We start from the raw sequence: 18,403 nt of genomic DNA on the forward strand, positions 1-18,403 counted from the left end.
CCATTAAACTGACAGCTTCTATAAGTGCTCCAACATGGGTATCCATGTATGATTCTAGATAGTTGATCTTGCTTCTCTGGACCTCACGCTCTGCAGTGAAATGATGGGGAAAGACAGCGACCTTGAGGGTGCCTCCTAGCTTTGTAGCCTTCCTAGAGTGGTATCCATCAACTCTATTTATTCATTGATAGTGTTCCAGGTGTATGACTCTTCATTTTCTGCCCTTCATATCACACTGCTGGAAAGAACTAAAAGGTTATCTAGTCCACCTCTACTTCCTTTCCAGCTGGTTAAACTGAGGCCCAGGGAGGTGAGATGACTTGTCCAGGGTTATCTAGCTCAGTCTTAGTACTCTTCATGTTGTATCATGCTGTATCGTGTATCAGGCCACACAAACTGGATATAGGCCAGCTGTTCCTACATTTCTCACTTGCATTTGTGCATTCAGGGCTCTACTTTTGACTATAATTTTTAACTTGTCTAAACCTTTAGAAATCCTCTAAACAGTCCCGGAAATCTCCAGGAGACGAAGATGACAAGGACTGCAAAGAAGAAGAAAATAAAAGCAGCTCTGAGGGTGGAGATGCCGGCAATGACACAAGAAACACAACTTCAGACTTGCAAAAAACCAGTGAAGGGGTAAGAATATGCCTGTAACGTCTCCTGCCTTCCTTTTCACCTGGAAGGCACTCTGCCTCAGAACAGGGTTCCTATCTCAGCGTTAGTAACTGTGGTCTTGGTGATGGAGAACATGCTCAGCTGGACCTATACATTCATTCCCTGCTCCTGAATAAGTGATGAGCTTCTCACAGTCTGAAACCAAAAGACAGCCAGGTGGGAATTACACCTGCCCATCAGTTTGGAACTCAAACAGGTTTATTCTCTTTTAAACTAACTTCAGCGGCTTGTGAGTTTTTGAAAATTTAGGCATGAAGTACTGAAATGATGAAATGCTACCTCAGAATTTGACAGTTGTATTTCCTTTATTATAAAATGAATGGCATGTTCAAAATAGGGTGTTTTATACTGCTCCTTTCCTAGAAGCAGTATGTAATTTAATATACCCAGGGGACTTTAAATATTTAAATATTCAAACTATATGTGAATGTAAATGTTTAAAGTAACCAAGGGGGAAAGTTGTCCACTTTGAATCTTGTTCAATAGTGTTAACCTCTGTCAGTAACTTCAAGGTCACAGGCAAGTCAACATTTGTAAAAGTTTTAGTGAAGGCAGATTTGCCCCGGTCATTTTCCATAGATCTTTATGAAGACTAACTAGACAGCGGCAAATCATTTTAAAACAGTATCCATAAAACAAGTTATTACTCTTTAGTTCTGATTTCATTTCTGGTCTGCTTTTGTCAGTACTGTTTACCTCTCAACTGTCTCCTTCTTCCAGTAACCCATGTTTATTCCCAAGTTATGACAATTCTAACGCAGCTTCACTCTGTCCTCTGCGGGCCTTCTCTCGACCTCTCCAGTAAATAGACCCCTCTCATTACCTACGCACATAGCCCCCCCAGGGACACTGAGCTGCTAACAGTCACCAAAGGCTTGAGTACCTGACTTATATTCGGTTTTCTTTTTATCTCACCTGCTATCTTCATCCTAGGTATCTTTAATATGCATATAGCAAAAACTCCCACAACATGTCTCCCCTTTACTACCAACTTCATGTCTGGCTGCACTTCCTGTGACAGAGAAGGAGGCAGTCTACACCCTTACTACTCTATGTGCAGCCTGCAGACCAGGTAACATCAACATCATCTGGAGGCTTGTTAGAGATGCAGAATCCAGGCTCAACCCTAGACCTACCAAACTAGAATTTGCATGTTAACTCCCAAGTTATTCATTTGCACATGACAGTTTAAGAAGCACTAAGCTCTACCTTTCTATCGTCAGAGTCCAGAATATCATCTCCTCCTACCTTCTCCATGGTTACCCCCTCACCCCCATCATTTATCCCTCCTCTCTCCTGTGCCTTTCCTTTCTTTCCCACTGCTCCTTACTCTCTGCCTCTAAACAGTATCAGGTCTCCCTTATCCTTATAAACAGTATTAGGTTTCCCTTATCCTTATAGGAGCTTCCCTTGTTGGTCACGGAGAAGACAATGGTACCCCACTCTAGTACTCTTGCCTGGAAAATCCCATGGACAGAGGAGCCTGGTAGGCTGCGGTCCATGGGGTCGCTAAGAGTTGGACACGACTGAGCGACTTTACTTTCATGTTTCACTTTTATGCATTGGAGAAGGAAATGGCAACCCACTCCAGTGTTCTTGCCTGGAGAATCCCAGGGATGGGGGAGCCTGGCGGGCTGCCATCTGTGGGGTCACACAGAGTTGGACTCGACTGAAGTGACTTAGCAGCAGCTTGTGGGTCAGCTGGTAAAGAATTCGCCTGCAATGTGGGAGATGTGGGTTCGACCACTTGGTTGGGAAGATCCCCTGGGGAAGGGAAAGGCTACCCACTCCAGTAATCTGGCCTAGAGAATTCTAGATCGCAAAGGGTCGAATAGGACTGAGCGACTTTCACTTTACCATTATAGACACCTCCCTTCTACTATATGTCCTACTCCTTCCACCTTTCTCTTCATCTCTAATTTCTTAAAAGTTATTTTTTTTCCTCCCAGTGTCCATTGTCTCACCCACTCATGACTTAACCCCTGACACTCTTGTTTCTTCTTTGTTATTTCATTGAAACTGTTCTTGTAAAGGTCCCTAGTGATCCTCCCATTACCAAACCCAGTGTCTGCTTTAGTCTTAATCTGCAGCATTTAGTACCATTGGCCACTTTCTCCTTCTGACTGTGCCTGCAACTCACTAGTGTCTTCTGCTGCTTCTCCCAGTTTCTTCTCAGTCTTTCTAGAGCACTTTCTTCCAGGCTGTCTTGGCACACTTCTGGTCTGAAAGCTTCCCCTCTGTCCATCTTAGGCACTCACATGGCTTCAACTGTCATATATGACTGATGGCTTCCCACTCTGTATCTATTGCATTGTAGATTCATTTTTCTGTTAATGAAACAATCTCTACTTTAACATCTTAAAGCCACTCAGAAGATAGTTGCTACCGGAAGTAGCAAGAGCAGCAGCGTGGTCGAGGCTGACACCCTGTGTGCCTGTACTGTGCTCACTGCTGTCCCTCTCCTTAGTCCTCACAGGGGTCCCGGGGCAGGTGCAGTGGTCTGCACTTTGGAGCTGGGTAACCTGAAGCCGAAAGGATGGGCAGGGTCACACGGCTCTTCAGGGCCTGAGTTAGAAGCAAGGGCCTAAGATCTTTTTATTTCTACCCTGTGTCTAATAACATAATTTTATATACAAAAGGATATATATAATATCAAGTAGTAAGCAATACCAGAGACCCTACCACTCAACCCCAAAAGTAGATTATAACAGTAACTTGTATCCATTTACATGTTCTTTCCCATCCCATCTTCTTCCTACCCGGAGAAAACCACTAGTGTTATATTTACCATTTCCTTCCATTTTCAAAAACTTAGCCCATACCTAACATACAGGTATATACTTAAACAATAATTAAATTTTGCTCCTTTTTGAGCTTTTTAAAAAATGATGACATTTACTCACTACTGTGCTTCTGAGATTCCTTCATGGGGTTATGTGTAGTTTACTCATTTCTCATTACTTTATAATACTCAATTTTATGAGTATATCCCAACTTCTTTATCCAGCCTTCTGTTGACAGGCATTTTGGTCATTTCCAGCTTTTTTTAGTTAGGAACTGTGTTGCTGTGAATATTTCCATATTGTCTCCTAGTGTACACATGCAAGGGTTTCTTTAAGGGTGTGTAAACACAGACTGGACAGGCTGAGTCACAACTGTTTTTATGGTGTTTATAAGATAATGCCAAATTATGTCCCTAAGTTGTTGCACCAGCTTATACTCCGCCATCCATGTATGAGTTCCTGTGACACACTTGTCATTGTCAGACTTTAAAATTCTTCCCAATATAGTGGGTGAAAATTCTAATCTTAATTTGCAATTCTTTGATCAGTAATGAAGTTGAGCCTCTTTTTACCTATTTGACCACCTGTGCTTCCTCTTTTGTGCAGTGCTTGATTTGCAAATTTTGCCCATTTTCTTATTGAATGTATTTTCCTACTGACATGTAAAGGACTCCTTTACATATTCTGGATTCTAACAGACATGGGTGGTCATGTGCATTGCAGACATCTTCTCCAAGTTTGTGGCTTTTCTGTTCAATTTCTTAATGATACCTGTTAGTGAAGACATTCTTCGTTTTATTGTAGTCAGATATATCAAAATTTTCTTGTTATGGTTGTCATTTTTCTGTATTGTTTGAGAAATCCATTCCTATCCCAAAGTCAGAAAGATATTCTTCTGTATTTTATTTTTAAATTGTAAACTTTTGTTTTTAACATTTTAGTGTTTAATCCATCTAGACTTGATCTTTGTGTGGGGTACGAGGTAGGATCCCACTGCATTTCCCCCACAGCACGACCATTTAACCAGCACCATGTATTGAACAGTCTCTCTCTTCCTCTCTGATACGCAGTGTCATCTGTCATGTAGCCATAGGTCTCTCTGGGTTCTCTGTTCTGTTCCTTTGGTCAGTACTACAGTTTCTTAGTTACAGTAGCTTTATAATGTGTCCTGATATCTTATAGGGCAAGTAGCCTAATTTGGGGGGCTTCCCAGGTGGTACAGTAGTAAAGAATCCACCTGTCAATGCAGAAGACGGAGGAGACGGGTTCAGTTCCTAGGTCAGAAGATCCCCTGGAGAAGGAAATGGCTACCCACTCCAGTATTCTTGCCTGGGAAATCCCATGGACAGAGGAGCTTGGTGGGCTACACTCCATGTTGCAAAGAGTTGGACATAACTGAGCACACACACAGGCAGCCCAATTTTTTTTCTTCAGATATTTTTTAGACACCATCTAGGACAGAAGGTCAAGAGGGGCTTTTTTTCTTGATGGGAGAATTTGCAGCACATAGGCTGATAAGAATGATACAAATGTGGAATGATCACAAAATAATAATGTAGGAAAGTATTGCCAAAGTAGGGCTCTTCAGAATGCAAACAGGCATAAAATCCAGTGCACTTCTGGAGGGACTGGTTTAGTTCATGCACTGAAATAGGAGGAACTTACCTGCCTCTGCACCCAACACACTGTGTTTTCCTCCTTTTGGGCGTGGGGCAGGTAAGTGGGTACCTGGGGTGAGAGCTTGTAAAAGTTCTCATCTGATTGTTTCTGTCTCCTTAGGAAGCAAGGTCAACAATTGAGAGTGAGAGCAGGAAGAAGTGTTGAAATTTCGAGAGGAGGAAAAGGGATAAAATAGTTAGAATACAAAAGTGACTGGACTTGGGAACAGCAGGAAGGGCCCACTCAAGGTTAGTGGTCATTAATTTAAGAACAGTCAGATGGCTATGTGTTTTTCTCCAGGCATATTCAATTGTGTGATCACAGAAAAGTAGAGAACCGAGTTTATCCAGAATTGGAGTTTGCCCAGAGAGCAAAGTAAAGGAAGTTTGAGGCAGGGAGTTGAGGGTGTGTGTGAGGAAGAGATTAATTATGATGATGGACACATGGAATCCAGAGCATGTTCAGAGGGAAATAGGGATGTGACAAAGGGACAGGATGAACAGATTTTGAGTATCAGAGAGTTCTTGGAGTACTAGGTAAAGGGAATGGGCTGGAAAAACAAGTAGAGATGGAATAGTCAGATGTCTAGATGGAGTTATGGAAGCAGGCGGCAGGGCCGGTGCTCTTGGTGTCTTCAGTAAGACAGGTTTTCATTGTGTGAGCCCTGTTCACATCGCAGAACATGTAGTACCCTTGGCCCCTGCCCATTAAATGCCATTGAAAACTCCAACCTACAATGTTCCCATAATTTCTCCCAAAAAAAGAGTGACCTTGTATTTGCAAATGCTCTCAGTGGTTGAAAATTGCTTGTTTAAGAAATAACCATGGAAATGAGCAGCTAAGGTAAGGTAGGAGACAATATTTTTAGGGAAGAGGAAGTCCAGGAACTAAGAGGTTAGAGTGTTGCAAAGACAGTCTCTGTGCATGTTGACATCCAGCAGTTAGGATGCTGAATGACAGTGAGCCAGAGCTGACATCTTTAAGGAGTCAGGGAGAGTGACTGGAGAGTCTTGGCGAAGACTGCAGTAGGGAAAGGGTGGCGTCTTACAGCATTAAGACTAAAGTCCATAAGGATTTTTTTCCTGGGGGGAAGCACAGAGAGAGGAAGAATAGTTAGAAATAGTAGTAAGGTCAAGGTCACCTTCCCGGGCCTGGAGTATGAGAGCTGTGGCAGAGGAGAAGGTTACCACCCGGAGGTTGCAGGGAAAGCAGCAGCAGGGTCTCCAGGGGGAAGCTAGATTGCAGTTAGAACAAGTTAATGAGTAAATATCTTGGGATTGAAGGTTTGCTGATGGCTGACTGTAATTTCCAAGGGAAGCTAAAGGCAAAGGAGAAAAGGAAGGATATACCCATCTGAATGCAGAGTTCCAAAGAATAGCAAGGACAGATAAGAAAGCCTTCCTCAGCGATCAATGCAAAGAAATAGAGGAAAACAATAGAATGGAAAAGACTAGAGATCTCTTCAAGAAAATTAGAGATACCAAGGGAACATTTCATGCAAAGATGGCCACAATAAAAGACAGAAATGGTATGGAACTAACAGAAGCAGAAGCTATTAAGAAGAGGTGGCAAGAATACACAGAAGAACTATACAAAAAAGATTTTCATGATGCAGATAACCATGACGGTGTGTTCACTCATCTAGAGCCAAACATCCTGGAATGCAAAGTCAAGTGGGCCTTAGGAAGCATCATTACAAACAAAGCTAGTGGAGGTAATGGAATTCCAGTTGAGCTATTTCAAATCCTGAAAGATGATGCTGTGAAAGTGCTGCACTCAATATGCCAGCAAATCTGGAAAACTCAGCAGTGGCCACAGGACTAGAAACGGCAGTTAATTTTCATTCCAGTCCCAAAAGAAGGCAATGCCAAAGAATGTTCAAACTACTGCACAATTTCACTCATCTCACACACTAGCAAAATACTCAAAATTCTCCAAGCCAGGCTTCAACAATATATGAACCATGAAATTCCAGATGTTCAAGCTGGACTTAGAAAAGGCAGAGGAATCAGAGATCAAATTGCCAACATTTGTTGGATCATCAAAAAAGCAAGAGAGTTCCAGAAAAGCATCTACTTCTGCTTTATTGACTACGCCAAAGCCTTTGACAGTGTGGATCACAACAAAGTGTGGAAAATTCTTCAAGAAATGAGAATACTAGATGACCTTACTTGCCTCCTGAGAAATCTGTATGCAGGTCAAGAAGCAACAGTTGGAACTGGACATGGAATAACAGACTGGTTCCAAATAGGGAAAGGAGTACGTAAAGGCGTATATTGTCACCCTGCTTATTTAATTTATATGCAGAGTACATCAGGCAAAATGCTGGGCTGGATGAAGCAAACTGGAATCAAGATTGCCAGGAGAAATATCAATAACCTCAGATATGCAGATGACACCACCCTTATGGCAGAAAGCGAAGAAGAAGTAAAGAGCCTCTTGATGAAAGTGAAAGAACAGAGTGAAAAAGCTGGTTTAAAACTCAACATTCAGAACACTAAGATCATGGCATCTGGTCCCGTCACTTCATGGCAAATAGATGAGGAAACAATGGAAACAGTGAGAGACTTTACTTTTCTGGGCTCCAAAATCACTGCAGATGGTGACTGCAGCCATGAAATAAAAGACACTCCTTGGAAGAAAAGCTATCTAGACAGCATATTAACAAGCAGAGACATTACTTTGCTGAAAATGGTCCGTCTAGGCAAAGCTAAGGTTTTTCTGGTAGTCATTTATAGATGTGTGAGTTGGGACTATAAAGAAAGAGGAGTGCTGAAGAATCTATGCTTTTGAACTATGGTGTTGGACAAGACTCTTGAGAGTCGCTTGGACTGCAAGGAGAGCAAACCAGTCAATCCTAAAGGAAATCAGTCCTGAATATTAACTAGAAGCACTGATGCTGGAGCTGAAACTCTGATACTTTGACCACCTGATGCAAAGAACTGATTGGAAAAGACCCTGATGCTGGGAAAGATTGAAGGCAGGAGAAGAGAAGAAGGAGATGACAGAGGATAAGATGGTTGGATGGCATCACCAATTCAATGGACATGAGTTTGAGCAAGCTCCGGGAGAAGGTGATGGCAGGGAAGCCTGGCATGCTACAGTCCATGGGGTCACAAGGAATCAGAGACAACTGAGCAACTGAACTGAACTGACTGTAATATCCAAGGGACACAGTGGAAGAGACTAAGGAATTGAGGGATGTGGGGGAGGCTTGCATTTAAGAGATGACGTTGTAAATGAACACAACAAAGTGTCAGGTATGAGAGTCCAGGATGTGATAGATGCTCTGGAGCCCATCTTGTGGCAGGAAGAAGGATTGATGGCTCAGGGCAGGGGGTGGTATTGGAGTGGGTAGCCATTCCCTTCTCCAGGGGATCTTCCTGACCCAGGGATCGAACCCGAGTCTCCTGCATTGCAATCAGATTCTTTACTGTCTGAGCCACCAGGGGAGCCCCCAAAAGCCACCAGGGGAGCCCCCAAAAGGATTATTATCTCAGGGCAGAGGGTGGGGTGGAAGTTACATACATTGGTGGAGGAAGAAGAGGTTCTTATAAGGAGCCTGCAGAATTCCAAGACTCCCTTTATGTCTGGATGCTCTCTGCCTTCATCCTCACTCCTCTAGCAGAAGCACGAGCAGAAAGGGGCAGGCTGCAGGGCACATAGAGCTCCCTTCTTGGACTCACCAAAGTGGAGGTGACTTTGTGGCCAGGACACCATGTAGATAATACACCTGCTGTGTTACCTCTTGCCGTGAACAAATAACTCCAAGACTCGGTGGCTTAAAATAGCATTTTCTATGGGTCAGGAACCAAAATAGCTGTAACTTGTTGATACCTCTATCTCCAGATCTCTCCAGAGCTGCCATTAATGCATAAGCAGGAGCTCAAATCATTTTTGAGTTGAGGCTTGGCTTGGGGGTTGGTCCTTTTCCAGGCTCACTCAGGAAGTTGTTGGCAGGATTTGGTCACTCATAGCTGTTGGATTGAGGGCTTCAGTTCTTCTTCACTGACTGTTGGCCAAAGCCCTCCCTTGGTTCCCTGCCATGTGAGTCTCTCCATAAGGCGGCTCCAGCATGGCAGCTGGCTTCATTAGCAAGAGAGAGGGTGGGAGCAACGCAGAAGTCAACCTTTTGTTCTCCAATCTCAGAAGCGATATCCCATCACTTTTGCCTCGTTCAGATCATTAGAGGAAAGTCACAAGATCTAGCTACTCTAAAAGGTAGGGTGTTACACAAGGGTATGAATTTAAGGAGGCAGGTGTCACTGAGATCCATGTCAGAAAGCTGCCCCACCCTGAACCAAGCACTGACAACAAGGAGATTAGAACTGACTTAGACCAGTCAGGTTCTGCCCATCCCTGACACTGGAGTCAAGTCCCCAGATCACAAGGATGTCACATCGTTGTGGGGAGGAAGAAAGGACAGTAAGTGTGGGGCGGACAGCGGGAGGGTTCACTGTAGCCACTAACCAGTATTCATACCTTTATTCTTCTGACTCGGGACCTGTTCTTTCTACCATCTGGTGCTGCTGGTGCCCTCCACATCAGGCCCAGTCTCCTGATTTCTGCATAAAATGGCCTTATCACTCTGACCTTAGTTTGTCTTTTCAGCCTCACTTTTCACCATTCACTCGCATTTATTCTAAGCCAGTGGTTTATCAAGGTTTTTGGTCTCAGGACCCCTTTACTACTCTTAGAAGTTATTGAGGGCCTCAAAGAGTTTTTGTTAACAGTTATTGATATTTACTTAATTAGAAATAAAAATAAAATTTTAAGGATATTTATTTACTTTAAAATAATAGTAAACCCATTACTTAACATAAAATAACACATTTTTGTGAAAAATAAATACTTGAGAAAAAATAAATACTTGACAAAAAAAATTCTTGAGAAAAATTATACATTTTTTTACATTAAAAAAATATCTTTAATATCTGCTTTAATAGAAACTCTCAAGCCATATTCTCATATCTGCTTCTGAATTCAGACTGTTGTGATATGTTATTTTGGTTGAAATATAAGAAGAAAATGTGGTCTTGCATAGACATGTAGTTGAAGATGAAGATAGGAATATTTTAATAGCCGGGCTCAGTAGCGCGCGCCTGTAATCCCAGCTTCTTGGGAGGCTGAGGTCGGTGGATCGTGGGTGCCCCGGGGATTCGGGACTCGGGCGCTGTGTAGAGCGGGTGTCTGCACTGGACCCAGCACCAACATGGGGCTCCCGGGGGTACCAGGTTGTCTAAGGAAGGGGGGACCCGGCCCAGGCCGGACACAGAGAAATATTTTAATAGTCTATTCAGGTCATTGTGTATATTCTTTAATATTACAACAATTCTGTGAGTGGTCATTTCTTGGAGGTTAGTTGCAGTGTCGAATCTGAACCTTTTATATTCTGTCTGGTTAAAATCCATTGGACCATCTGGCACTATGAATCTCTTCTCAAATTTGGAAAATATTTGTTCCCTGAGTTACTTAAGTTTTCCAAATATTTCACTATGAAATCTTTTTAATCACATTTTAAATATCACTATCTATCTTGTCCAAAAAAATCTTTACATTTTGGGAAGCTGATGATTGTAAAGAGGATTTAAGTTTTCTAGAATCCTAATCTTCACTTAAAAGCCCAAATTTTATCATTGGCAACAAATACTGTCAGTTATTTTCCATGAAGTAATAGGCTCGTTTCATTTATTTTTGACAAAATGCCAAATACCCAAGTCTGAATAACCATAGTTTATCTGCCATATTTCCAAGAAAAATCGGTGCTCCATAAAAAGACCCTGTGACTTCTCCAACCTGTAACTTCTGCTTACTATGTTCTGGGTGTCCTTCAGCCTGCTAGTGTACCTCACATTGAAATGCCTCAAGAGAGAACCCAGTAGATTAGTCAGCCATTGTGCAGTATGAAACTGGTGTGGCGCTGAGCAGGCAGCCAGTGCATAAAGGCACAAGTTCTAGCTGCTTATGTGGAGGAGATTTGCAGTCTAGCAAACAGAACACTGCTCAGAACATCCACCAGTGTGAATGAGCAAGGTATTTTTATCATATGCAGAGGCAGATAGAGTGATTATGGCATGAGAAGTTAAAAAATTAGTTTGTAATTTGACTTTATTAATATAACCCATTTACTAGTATCTCCACCCAAAAAGCATGTCCTTAAAGTTATAGCCACATTCTGCTACCACTTTCACTTTGTTGGGGGCACTAATAATATTCTGAGGCTACCATCAGACCATGTATTTTAAAAATATTCTTCAACATGGATCGGGTAGTTGTTACTAAGAATTTTCTACCGATGCAAACATAGAATATATTGCCTTTCACATTAATATTAATAAAAAGACATGGTTAAATAAGTTTCTTTGGTTGACTAACAATTTTTCGTTGTTTTAATGGGTGTTTTCCTCCTTCACAAGGGAGGGAAATTCTCTAAAGCCTGTGAGTATGATCTTATTTCTAGCGCTTTTCTTTGTTAATAAATAATGAGGAGTCACTAGGCACTGTATCTTGCAAGTGCATAGATTTTAAATGTAATGTTTTTTTAAGATTGGCTTTCTCATTTTGGTAAGAACAAAGAAGACTAAGAAATGTATTTCTGCTATCATGAGGGGATAGTAGGTTTAGAAACTTTCCTATTTGAAGGTTCTGAAATTAGTTGTATATTATGTATGGTGCAGGGTAGAGTTTGGCTACATAAGTGAAAAACATACCCATGTATGACCACATGCATCCCTCAAACAAGTTCATTCACTTAGTGAAGTGAAGAGCTGAAGCAGGCTGTTTTCAGAAAAAGTATTGGGAGCCCAAGTTCCCTCTTTCATTTATCCCACAAGAACAGTATCAAGCGGGTTAATGCATTTGGGTTAATGATGAAGAAAACAAAAATAGCGTGCCAGTGGGGAAATGTAACCTGACACAATTAAAAGTGGGACCCAAACTAAAACACAATCCTTTTAGGAAATGGAAGTATTTTATCTTTGTCAAATGGAAGCAATCTAAACTTTAACAAAAATCTAGGCTTCCTTTCTCTTTGTATATCTTGACTTAATATTATAAACTCTTGTATTTCATTGAGCCATACTATCACAAGTAATTAAGTTATAAATATTACACAGAATAATTTGCAACTCTGCAAATACTTTTAAAATTTTAAGAAATTTACCTTTCTTTGTAATACCAGAATCCTCATAAAGATGGATTGTCTCCATTTCCCCCTTAACTTTATGTATCCCAGCAATGCATTGTCCTGGAGTTTACAGAATGCACGCTACTTCACTGTGTCCTGCCAGACAATAGACAAAGTTTACACTAAAAATGCCCTAGTTTTTCCTTTAGCTTTTTGCACTGATTGGTATAAAGCAAACCCTCAGAGACTATTCTTGCTAAGTATTGTTAATGCTGCAATGCAGATTGGAATCTCAGAAAATCCCGGTGTATATTATAAAGATGTGGGTAGCTTATATTGTTAATATCCAAAATCATCTAAAGGCTTGTTTTCTTTGTGTTTTTTTCCAGACCTAACTATCATAATGAATGCTGCATACTAAGAAAACCACAAGAAGGTTATACATTTGGTTGTCCAATATTCTCGGATTTGATATGAACCAACACATAGTCCTTGTTGTCATTGCCAGAACCCCAGTTTGTATGTACATTATTCACATTCCTCTCTGATGTGTTTGGGGGAAAAAAAGACATTTTAGCCTTTTTTAAGGTTATTGACTTAATTTCATGTTATTTGGTTGCATGAAGTTGCCCTTAACCACTAAGGATTATCAAGATTTTTGCACAAGCTCATACAAGTCTAGGATCCTTTATCAAGGCAGTTATGTTCATCACTCTTCTGCCTTTTACTCCACCATCACCAAACACTCAGTTAAATATAAATTAGCATTTTTTTAAAAGGACCACTCAACATAATGCTTAAGGGATTTCTTCTCTGTGACAGAACCCAGGAACCAATTCCTAGATACATAATGTTGGCATATTGAAGGTGAACTTAAAATTGTCCTTCAGTTTTGAGGCCATGTGTAAAGTTGAATCATACTGTAAAATACCTATTCCGTATTAGAAATAGCTAGTTGACAACTTATACTTCTCAAAACTCATGTTGTTACGTACACAAACTCAGTTTCTATATGTGAAGTTAAGTGAGTCTTTTGTGTTACTCCAAGATAAAGGCAATGATTTATTTTCTCCCAATGCCAATACAATTTGAGCTAATCACTCAAGCTGGATACTTTACGTTTTAAAGCTGGACTCAGCAGTAGCCCTATGGGAAGTAAGACAAAGCATTGACTTTTAAATATAGACTTTTAAACGATCTGTTGTTTTCTTTTGGAACTAGAATTAGAATAGTTAATAATCATCCACAAACCATTATTATGTGTACATTATTGTTGCAATTGTGATAATAGAAAATTTTATTTATTTTTATGCCAACTTATATTGTGAGAACACATTTAGTCAGTTTGGGTTTTATCAATCCTGTTATGCTTGTCCTTGGAACATCTTTCGCGTATTCGAGGTTTGTAGTTGAAAAGTTTACTGTAAAAAAAAAATCAAAAACAAAAAAATGTATTGTTTTTACAGAATAAATTTATTGGAATGTGTACTGGGAGTAAGAGTTGAGGTTGTAAACAACTAAGTTAGTGTAATTTGGCTTCATATATGTAATGTGAGGTATTAATGTAATTCATATATTAAAGCAAAAATTGTTAACAGCAAGCTGATAAGAGAATCAAGTGCAGGTGAGGCTATTTCTTTTTTTAAACACTCTGGGTTTTAGGGCTTGTGTTTGTTTTTTTTTTTAACACTGGGGGGTAGGGAGAGGAACTGGCTACATGACTGCTTGCATATCTATGTTACTTACCAGTTCAGTGGACCCCTAAATTCACACTGGACATTATCCATGCACTGATCTAGACACCATTTTCTTTTAGGTTTTCTTATTTTGGTGACGAGCTAGTAAATAGCATGAAGGAAAAAATGTGAGTAACTCTGAAAGCTTAGGGCTATTAGTGATGATGCTGGTGATGATGGGAGTGGTGATGATGGCACCTGAGGGCATAAGAGTACGGATCCACTTACCACTCCTGGGCACTGAGGAGGCGGCTGTGTTTTGGGTTTGTTTCTCTCATTTAGCAAATACTGATTTTCCTCTATTATACTCGACTCATGCTTCCACATGATGAACAGTTCATTTAAAAGACAGTAGGAATGCCAATCCAGTTCTTTGTCCTTACAAGGTACTTTTTAATTTTGAATATTTTAATTTAAAATCAAGGAAATTTAATTAATTCATCAAAAGTCCTCTTCATCACTCACACTAAAACATAAGGAGAACGTAGATGACATTTCGAATTGGAACATATAACTGACAGATTTTTAAAACAAAAAAGCTAAAGACCACAGAACTTTTTCTGAAAAAGAAAATACACAAAATGTTTCAAATTTAATAAGATTTGTCTTCATAAAAGGCTAAAAATAATTTATTAAAAATATACACAGAAACACAATAGAAATATTTCCAGTCACCAGTAAAATAAAGGTAATAATAAAGTTATAGATCCCTTCTTAGCTGTTTAGACTCAATAAAAAATTTCAGTGAAATGGAAAAAAAAAATTTTCAGTTTTTTGAAAGCAGTTTTTGAAACAGCAGTGAATAATTCACTTTCCTTGGGAAAACACTTTTCAAACAACATTTTTAAATGTTCAGATAATTTGCCTTTTATAATGAGGTTGATCATAAAGCATATACATCTTATATGCAAAAATATTTCTCCAATCTGTATTTGCTGGTTTGAAATTTTTAATATGCATAGGCAATTTTCACTTTCAAACAGTTTCCTTTTCATGTTCATTATTATAGGAGCTAAATTGTAATTTTTCACACTTATATTTAATATATGCAAACAGAATATTGAGATAGGTGGTTGTTTATTCACAAATACCTTGAAATGTATCTCTTTAAACAGACTTTCTGAATAACTTCAACTTTCCTTCAAAAAAAGATTTACCCACATAATTCCTATGGTACAGAGTACAGAGCAAAAATTGATGTATTCGTAAATGTTCCTGTACGAGAAGAATGGGACCACATATAGGTACCAAGATAGCAAAAGTCAGTCATCTGGAGAGAAAGAACATAAAACAATGTTTTTATTCAACTTTTTCATCTGCCTTTGTTTTTATGAAGAATTCAGGTCTGTAGATACAGCGATAGGCCAGGAGCTGGGGAAGAACTCCATATGCTATATTTAAGGCTAAAAAAATGATTTTCGCTTCTTCGGGGACTCTGTAGACATAAGCAGTTCTAGCATGAAGAGAAGCACCGATGTGAGAAAACTGAGCCTGTCATGTTTGGAAAAAAAACAAGGGGGTGGGGTAAGCATGAGCTCTGCGTTTAGTTGGACACACATGCGTTCCTAACGGTCCATTCAGACCACACTCCTGTGCCCTCAAAACCAGATTTTCAAACAATCAAGAATCCTCAATATCTCATTAAACTTGGGGCCAGTCTTGATATAACCATTCAAATAAAGTAAGCCACCTTTAGCATGTCTTTATCAGGCTGACTGATTTTTAACCCATCTAGTGCCCACCCTGCCCAGCCCCATACCAAACAGTAGTGGCTCAATTTACAAAAGAAAAATCTGAATAAAATCTGCCTTGTCCTGATTTGCATTCTGGAGATATCCTATATAGGAACTCAGCTGTGGTTCACACAATGTGTTCTAGTAAAAATGAAGCAAGTACAGAGATTAGACAGCTGAAATATTTTTAGCATAGCTATTTAAAGAGAAGCTCTGAAAACCTCAGCTTCATTTATATCAATTCTTTCACCTGCTCTTGGAGCAAGAGCTCAAAACCCTTCAGTTATGCATTTTGCTTGTTTTTTTACTTGTATATTTGTTTTTCATGCAACTTAAAAAATACCAAGGGTTGTTTTGTAAGATAAGGTGGGGGTACAGATTTGTTCGCTCTTTTATAAAATGGCAAATGTACACACAGGCAACTTTTTCACATCAAATTATTGAGACGTCCAGCTTGTCAGCATAAGCTGAATTTACAAAACAGACAGGCAAGCACTTCCCACTTGTACTTAGATACCTGCTCAGAACATACATCCCAGAACGTGCCAATTGGCCTTTTTTGATACTTTTCATAAGCACAGGTGAAAATTGTATTAGAAAAAGGCTTCTGTGAAAGTATCTCCTCAGGATCCTTGTATCATTACAAAATGCAGCCCTGGAGTCTTTACTTCGTATCATAACTGAAACTCAAGATATACATGAATAAAGGATTGGGAATTTAAATGTAGTAAGTGGTGACTTATTAGTTTATCAGGATCAGAGCAAAGAGACAAAAGGTAAAAGGACAGAAATCATGAGAATGAAAATGAAATAACTTGCTTTAAATACATACAAGTTATCTTACATTTCCTTCCATATGAAATCAGGTTATCCTACTAAGTGATTAACAGAACAAAAGTGTTACTTAGCACTTGATTTTATGACAAGAAAAGGACAAGTTTTCATAAAGCAGTATGTATACGGATGGTATCAGCAACAGGCATTTTGACAGGTTACATTTTTATAAAATTGCTGATACATCCTGGGGGTGTCTGGTAGCCTTGTTCTTCTCTGGAAATAGGCATTAAATTAGTGTGAGTGGTGTGTTGCCAAGGACAAAGGCCAGTACCAAGGCAGGAATCATCTGTCTGGTGATCTGTGAGCCACTGAGAGGGCTTTATCCTCAAACACACCACCCCCAGGGCCGATGCCCAAACACAACCCACTGAATACTAAGCACTTCATTTCTGGGCTGTGAAAACAAAAGAGTAAAGGGCCTTTGAAAGGCTGCCCTGAGGACCTGCTCTTGTGGACATTCTAAGAACCCCCAATAGGAACTTGGCCCCCATCACTATTTTTTTTTCCCAGGGCCAATTTTGAATAAAAATATTTTTCTGAATATATAGTTAGACTTTTCTTCTGGACTAGGTGCCAGATTTGACCCCTGATTTTCAGAAATGTGCATTTGGTATCTTATCTTTTCAGACTTACATAAATCTCAAATCAAATTTGGGGAAATGCAAATAACAGTTTAAGAGAATAATATGAGCCATCATGCCTACTTGCATAGGGAACCTGCTTAAAAAGTCTAATATCATAGGCTCTTTTCCTGCACTGACCAGTGCAGTTAATACCTCATTTTCACAAACAGCAAACTCATGGGAACATTAAAAAATGATCATGTCCTTTAGATTAGATTGTAAGCCCATCGGGCAGGTACTGTGTCTGAATTTTTGTGTGGCACCTCTCACATTGTTAGAGCTCAATAAATGTTCAACAGTAATGGTCTTGTGACTGTCAAAATACAAAAAGCTTCTACAAGGGATTTCTCTATTTTTATACCTATTTTAGTAGGCCTTTTGCTTCAGAATTATTTAATAAGGGGCAGAGGTGATCGAACTCAGGTCTTCTGCAGGCAGATCCTCTACCATCTGAGCCACAAGGGAAGCCCAAGATGATTGCATTTCTAGTTAAAAGAGGTATGTAATTGAGAGAGAAGGCCTGAGGCCGGTCTTCTGCAGTATCTGGTACTGCTCATAGTTCTGACAGTGTATTTAGAGTAGCTCTACCTGAGTGAACAGCCCAATCACAGCTTCCTCCCAAAGCACATGCTGTCTGGTTTCCGGGATGCTGAAGTTTCAAAAGACCCTCAGTCTCACTTGAGAAGGGTTCCCTTCGACACAGCTGAGAAGGGGCTGCATTGAGCTTCCCACCAGCACACAAGACCTCCTTAGAACAGGGCCTGGAGAGCTCAACTGAGCACCCTGCTAGCATCTGGTGACCCGGTGACCTTATTGCTACTGAATTGACTCATGGCCAGGATCATAGGTACAAGTTATGGGTCCCAGAAATTCCTCCAGAATTCAGTGATGTGAGGTTGAGCACCTCATCATTTTTCCTAAACTTCATTCTAATCATTTTTTACCTTAATTAAGAGATTATGATTTTTAAAGAATGAATGGTTGGGATGGAAAATGAGACAATGAAGGCAAAGAAAAAAAAGGCTTAATTTTAATAGCTCTTGTTTTCTTACAGAGACAGCCTGGAAAGAATTTGAATAAAAATCCCAATCTTAGTTCCAGAAAAGAGAACTGAGTTTTGTGTATCCATGTAAAAACATAGGCAAAAATGAATGTGAACGTGGTAACAATAGCCAGGCTGTTTGGCTGATACCGTATAAGTAGCTAATTGAGAACTGTGTTACTGTTA

At 39.9% G+C, this 18,403-nt stretch overlaps 2 protein-coding genes across 2 annotated transcripts in view; one reads left to right on the forward strand and one right to left on the reverse strand.

The window, feature by feature from the left end:
- The window catches only part of HDGFL3 (HDGF like 3), a 75,206-nt gene extending 61,472 nt beyond the window's left edge, over positions 1 to 13,734 (forward strand). The window contains exons 5-6 of the mRNA XM_065906177.1: positions 493 to 639; positions 12,636 to 13,734. Coding sequence (XP_065762249.1) covers positions 493 to 639; positions 12,636 to 12,641 — 153 coding nt within the window. The 3' untranslated portion in view covers positions 12,642 to 13,734. The remainder of the gene's footprint in view (positions 1 to 492; positions 640 to 12,635) is intronic.
- A 612-nt stretch (positions 13,735 to 14,346) lies between these two features.
- The window catches only part of TM6SF1 (transmembrane 6 superfamily member 1), a 30,148-nt gene continuing 26,091 nt past the window's right edge, over positions 14,347 to 18,403 (reverse strand). Inside the window, exon 10 of the mRNA XM_065906176.1 lies at positions 14,347 to 15,473. Within this exon, the coding sequence (XP_065762248.1) occupies positions 15,282 to 15,473 (192 nt within the window). The 3' untranslated portion in view covers positions 14,347 to 15,281. The remainder of the gene's footprint in view (positions 15,474 to 18,403) is intronic.

The sequence above is a fragment of the Muntiacus reevesi genome, chromosome 15 (genome assembly GCF_963930625.1).
Source record: "Muntiacus reevesi chromosome 15, mMunRee1.1, whole genome shotgun sequence".
NCBI lineage: Eukaryota > Metazoa > Chordata > Mammalia > Artiodactyla > Cervidae > Muntiacus > Muntiacus reevesi.